This window comes from Pithys albifrons, chromosome 7 (assembly GCF_047495875.1).
Source record: "Pithys albifrons albifrons isolate INPA30051 chromosome 7, PitAlb_v1, whole genome shotgun sequence".
Taxonomy (NCBI): domain Eukaryota; kingdom Metazoa; phylum Chordata; class Aves; order Passeriformes; family Thamnophilidae; genus Pithys; species Pithys albifrons.
The window spans coordinates 19,524,632-19,530,607 of record NC_092464.1 but is presented as its reverse complement, the minus strand read 5'-3'; the positions used below and the strand labels follow the sequence as shown (position 1 = coordinate 19,530,607).

The following is a 5,976-nucleotide window of genomic DNA, read 5'->3' as shown; positions in this document are numbered from 1 at the left end:
ATTGGAAATAAACAGGGTCAGGGGACCGAGTTACTTTGAAAGTGATAGTTATTTAATTGACAAGGCGAAATTTTAGGTTTCAAGTTTGCATATTGCACTTTTGTAGCTTTTGGCTCTATTTTTTTCTCTTTTTCTTTTTCTTTTTTCTTTTTTTCTTTTTTTTGGCCAAGGGAAGATCTTTGTCAGGCAGACACAGTTTCTAATGGAGCGGGGGTCTTTCCTGAGCAGTACAATTCATACATACTTACATTTCTCTGGAAATAAGGCTGTAATCTGTGTAGCTCTAAACACATGAATGTAAACATTCATCTCAGAACAACTTCAGTAAGCAGATTTTTCACGACCATCGTAATTTCAGCAGAGCAGTTAAGTATGCAATGCACCTTTTGCAATTGGCAGCTTCAAGTGATGTGTGTGTGCGTGTGTGTGTGTACGTGTGCATGCAGGGGGGAAGGGTAACTCCACTGAAAGGCAATTGTTTACTCTTTCCAAATATATTTGGCTGCAGGTATTCTTAGACTAGGCCTTTTACAATGAGAGGAAAACTCCGGTGTGGATATAGGAAACAGAGCTGAAATCAGTTAGTGACTACTTGGAATATTTGGAGACACGAGGGTTTGGGAGAGGGCACCACAAAAGGCAGGAATTGAAAATTTGTATCCCAGGCAATGGATTGCCAGCAGAAATGTTGACTTTGAGTCACACAGTAAACATTACATTGTTGTTTTGTTTTCCTTTTTTGATTTATGATAAATTATTCTCCCGGGATTGATCGATGAGTGGAATCCTTAAAATTTAATTTGTGAATGATCTAGTATAAATAAAATGCTAATCCAAAGAAAGAAACCAGCAATTATTCATCCTAAACTCTGCTGATTCAGCAACTCAATTATTACTGCCTTTCTCAAGCTGCAAACTTTTCAGGCTGTTTTCAGAGTTGCTGTACCCATCCTCCCCCCGCAAGACAGACCTTCCCCCGTCCTCGGCTCTGCCTCCACGGCGGCCTCCAGCCTTTCTCTTTTTTTTTTTCCTTCCCTTTCTTTTCGAGAGGTTGGGGAGGTGGGGGGCGAGGGAGGGAAACAGTTAACCTCTTGAAGCGTATTTCCTCCAAATAAAAACAGTGAACTTACAAACGGAGAGGAAACCATGGATAACTCTGCAATAATTCAAAGTGTTTGGAATCAGGATTTTTTAAAACAGTGTTTTTAATTGAAAATAAAGCTAAAGCATGCTTTTCAACAGTGCAAATTTCCATAATTTTGATTTACTGCTTCCATCATCACAATATATTATACCAGCATGACTTACCGAGGGCCAGACTCTAGAAGTCTGCCTGTTTGACTATTTTGATATTAAGTGCAAATATAGATAATTGCCTCTGATTGTCACGTGCAGTAGAAATGTTTCTGCTACATAGAGAGGATGGCATGGCAAAAAAACCCCCACGACAGCAAATTTCAAGAGATGAGGATAGAACCGGGAAGTGTAACACAGTTTAAACATTTGAGTTTTGGTGCCAAAAAGCTATGAATAACATGGTCTTCTCGTTTTGTGTAATCTTTCCACTTATGGCCTCTCATTTCACTTTCTGTGTTGTATTTACTGCTTTGCTATTTCCTTCAGCCAGCGTGAGGGGCTGGACCATAAATTGTACTGCTGGCCGGGTAAATATTTTAGTTGCTTTGCAAGTTTGTAAGGGGCATGTTCAGACTACAACTTAAGTATTACATTAGTGGGTAACAGTAACCTTATTTAAGACCTCTGGGTGAAACAAAAAGGCTTCCCAATTGCAAAGAGTGGCTGTACAAGTAAAAAGACACCCTTTTACCAAAAATAGAATTCCACATTTATTTACTGGTTTCAAATGAGGCAGCTTTTCCCAGTGCTGGGGTCGCAGACGGACACCAGGCTTTCCAAACCAGAGAAAAAGGAGTAAGTGCAACTGCTCTTCGAAAAAGACACCCCTGCACCCAAAAACAAAGCTCCCGAAAAGTAGACTGCTGCCACATTGAATTATAGTGAACCCTTACTGTGCAACCATGTAACTTAACAAACTTTAACTGAATTAACAGTTAGACTTCCATTTTCGAAATCTAGTGCATAAATTTAATGGCTCATTCTAATATTTATTATTCAACCTTTTGACATTTATTTGCAGCAGTTGAATTGAGGTACTGGTGCATTATTAGCATTTAAACAGTAAAGTGTTCCAGCTTTACCATAATAACTGAGTTTAACTTGAGTCTTTAGCCTGAAGTATTCTGTGGAATGTAACAAAATAAAAAAAAAAAACACCAACGCAAAATCAAAACAAAAAGAAACCACCAAAACCAAAAATCCAAAGTAACCAAAATCCCAACCACTGCTGTAATGGTAAACAAAATAGTAATCCGGTTTCTGTCTTCACAAGGTGATAAAACAGGATTCCAAAAGTGTGTATAGCATTAATGGGTTTGTACAAACCATGCTGCAGAGTTTAAAAAAAAAGTAAGAAAGTTAAAGGTGGTTCAAGAAAATATTTTCCAAACTATTTTATTAATTAAATTTCCTGAACTTGTGGCTAGGTGGAAGAGGTATTGCAGAACCGCCCAGCTGCCATTTCCATACAGGATGGGCCTTGTGAGGTGGTTGAGAATCCGTAGTGGTGTTTAAGGAATAAGCTGGCAACAAATCCCCATCATTGCCAATAATTAGTGATGGTGGACAGGGAAAATTTGCCATGAAATTAAATGGCCTTTTCACTGCTGATGCTACATTGCCGGCTACCCTTTTGCGTCTATTGTTAACTGTAAAATCATCCAGTGTTCCTTCATGTGTCTCGATTTTACCTGTAGGACGTGGGCTTCGAGCTGATTTCAAATTTGGTTTGACTGGAGGAGTCTGCAGTACAGGTCGCTTTCCCAAAACCAGTGTCCTGTAATTTTTTCTCACCCTTGCTCCAAATTTATACTCCCCATCCTCAGGTTTTGGAGTACCTAAAGTGCATGAGAGGACCTGACTCTGAGTCAGAGGGTTTAAGGAAGTGGTTTCTTTCTCAGTGCATGCAGAATCTTCCTTGGCTGTTAATAAAGCGTCCTGGTTATTACTCTCAGTCACACCGTAAAACTCATCCTTAGTATCATTGCACTCACACTTTAGCTTATGTGTTGTAAGATCAGGCTCATACTCGTCGTTCGCACTGCTGTCCTCTACTTTGATTTTAATGCTGTGCAGGAATGGCAATGCCTTATTGCCTGTATCAGTGCACTGGAGCTCAGCTGCTGCTGCTGCCCCTGGAGAAGCAGCATCCTCCGCAGGATCAGTTTGTAAAGAGGGCAAATCCGTGGCAAATTCAATACAATGAGGGATTTTGGAATCTTTCTCTGAATTTGCTGCCGCTGATGAAGAATCATTATTTAAGAACCTAGCAGCTATTGTATTGTTATCTGCACGGTGTGTAGTAGTTGCTTGAAGGCATTTCCTTGCCTCTCTGAGTATTCTTTGTTGTGGAAATGCATTGTTTGTCTTTGGGCTAGGTGAAGAGGCCCCCTTTGCAACACAGTTAATTGTTAGGTCAGTACTCTTGGCATTATTGGAAAATTCAGAGTGTGGGAATGTGATCTCGGATACCCTATCATCTCTTATCTCCGCGAAGCAGCTTCCCAGGCCGCCGGAGCAGCGCAGCGCCGGGGCGGCGGGAGCCCAGCCGGGGCGGCCCCACTCCTCCGGCAGCTCCGGCTTGACTCCGCCGGGAGCGCCGCGGAGGGCGGGCAGCCCACCGGGCTCCGCCGGGGCCGGGGCCCGGGGGGCGGTGGCGGCCGCCAGATGGTACAAGAAGTTGGCGTGGACCACGGCGGGCGGGCTGCAGAAGCTGGTGCGCCTGAAGCGGATGCTCTGCACCGAAACCTGGCTGGAGACCGAGCTGGAGTCGGAGTCCGAGGTGCTGTCCTCCTCCTCCTCTTCCTCCTCCTCTTCCTCCTCCTCCTCCTCCTCCGAGCTGCCCTCGCTGGAGTCCGAGGCGCCGCTGCCCTCCTCGTCCTCCTCCTCCTCGTCCTCCTCTTCCGAACTGCCCTCGCTGGAGCTGGAGAGGCTGGAGCCGCAATCCGAGTCTTGGGCGGCGCGGCCCGAGCAGCAGCTGGACTCCGAGTCGCTGCTGCCGCTCTCGGGGAAGGCGGGCGGCCCGAAGCCGCGGGACAGCGGCAGCGGCAGCCGCGGGGCGCCGCGGGGCCGGCAGGGCCGGGGCAGGGCCAGGGGCCGGCGGGCGCCGCTGGGGAGGCCCAGTGTGCCGGTGGCGGCGGCCGCCCCGTGGCGGCGGCGGCGGCAGCGGACGGGCAGGGGCGGGGGGCCCGCGGCCGGGAGCCGGGGCCGCGCCGCAGCGGAGGGAGGGCGGCGGGAGCGCAGGGGCGCGCAGCCGCCCGCCGCCGGCGCCGTTTCATAGTTTACGGGGGGTTTGCAAGGCGCCCGAACGATTTCTGGGTAGCTGTGGCCAGTGTATTTACTAAAAATGTGAGGTAGATGAGCGGCCGGTAGCAAGGCTGTGTCCCCCGAGCGCAGAGCTTTCCTCCGGACGGGCAGCAGCGGCCGGGGAGAGTCGCTCAAACCCAGCCAAAGTTTGTTCTCCTTCCAGAAGCTGGAGAAGGGGTCGGCGGGAGCCAGCTCCGGCCGGAGGTCGGTGGCAGACAGCGCTCGGCTTAGTTTCCTCCTTTTCGTCTTAAGAACCCGTTCGGTTTTGCAGGATGTGTACAGGGCTTCCACGTCCTCTCTGGAGATCAGGGTGCATTTGGCAGCGTGGAAAGCGATGGAGTTGATGGCTTTGAGTTTCCTCAACTCCTCCAGGTCGCAGTGATGCTTTTTTACTTTTAAATGATCCATTCGCTTGTGCACGGTAGTTCGCGGGATGTTTTTGAGCAGGTCTGTAAAAACCTGGGAGAGTGCAAACATTTGCTTTCCTTTAATGATGAGGTAGCCGAGCCTCACGCCATCCACCTCTTCAAAACCCGACTTCAGGTCTCCCATTTCGTGAATTAAATTATTCCCAGCATTTGCAGAGAGAGACAGAGATGGGGGGGAAAAAAAGTAAAAAAAAAGCAAAAAAAAAAAAGCCACACACACACAATCCTCAGCCAGATGCTGTATTTGTCTCAAGGCATCCTGCTAATAAAATATAACAAAGGCTGTTATTCCTGGTGAATGAAGTGCCAAACTTTAGACAAAATTTTAAAAATAAATTAAAAAATACCGTGAGGCTACAATCAATATATGATCTTAAAAATCAGGTTTGCCAAAGTGTTTCTCTAAGTTGCTGCTGAAGATCAGTACCTGTTCCCTTTCATTCCCTGCTTTTCCATTGGAAACTATGATAATGGAATGTGAAGGGAGGAAGAGAAAAGAAATGCAGCTGCTATTCCCGCCGCTGCTTTAGCTACAAATAAAATGACAGAGTGAAGTGAGCTCGTCCGGAGACACCTTCATCAATTAATTCCCCTAAAGCCAACGCTGATTGGACACTCCTGACAGGTGATGCAATAAAAATTGATATTCCACCCCTTCCCCCAAAAAATCTCCCACTAATTAGCATACCCTTATACTGCCACCTCCCCTCCCAAAGTAAATAATACAGTTAGTATATAAATCTTTCTATTAAACAATCCGAGCTCAAACATACTCAGCCATTTCAGACTTCCTCGTCGCTAGCTTCCGAGGAAGGATTTGTACGCTTTTCCCCACTATCGTTCCGTATATTTTCAGCCTGTTTTGGACAAACGTTGCTCTTTTGTGCATGCCGTGAATTTAAAGGACATAAGTCTGATCGTAACGATGGAAAATCCTTCGGTAACGTAGCCGCTTTAAACTAGCGTTTTATTTTGCATTGTGTGGAAAATGAAGCTTAGCGAAAACGTGCAGAACAGCCTGGTATTTCCCCTTCTGAGGCTCCAAAGTTAAATGTTCGGTTGCTAACGAGAGGAAATACTTACATTTTCGAGTTTCTCTTGATTT

At 46.3% G+C, this 5,976-nt stretch overlaps 1 protein-coding gene across 1 annotated transcript; it reads right to left on the bottom strand.

Moving 5' to 3' along the window:
* Positions 1-1,203: 1,203 nt before the first annotated feature.
* On the bottom strand, positions 1,204-5,573 carry SKIDA1 (SKI/DACH domain containing 1). Its single transcript, XM_071560819.1, has one exon. It carries the CDS (start codon positions 4,993-4,995, stop codon positions 2,536-2,538), a length of 2,460 nt encoding a protein of 819 aa, XP_071416920.1. The 5' UTR covers positions 4,996-5,573; the 3' UTR covers positions 1,204-2,535.
* Between the last annotated feature and the right edge of the window lie 403 nt (positions 5,574-5,976).

Excerpts from the sequence above, each read along its gene's own strand:
- SKIDA1 (XM_071560819.1), bottom strand. The coding sequence starts at position 4,995 with ATGGGAGACCTGAAGTCGGGTTTTGAAGAGGTGGATGGCGTGAGGCTC.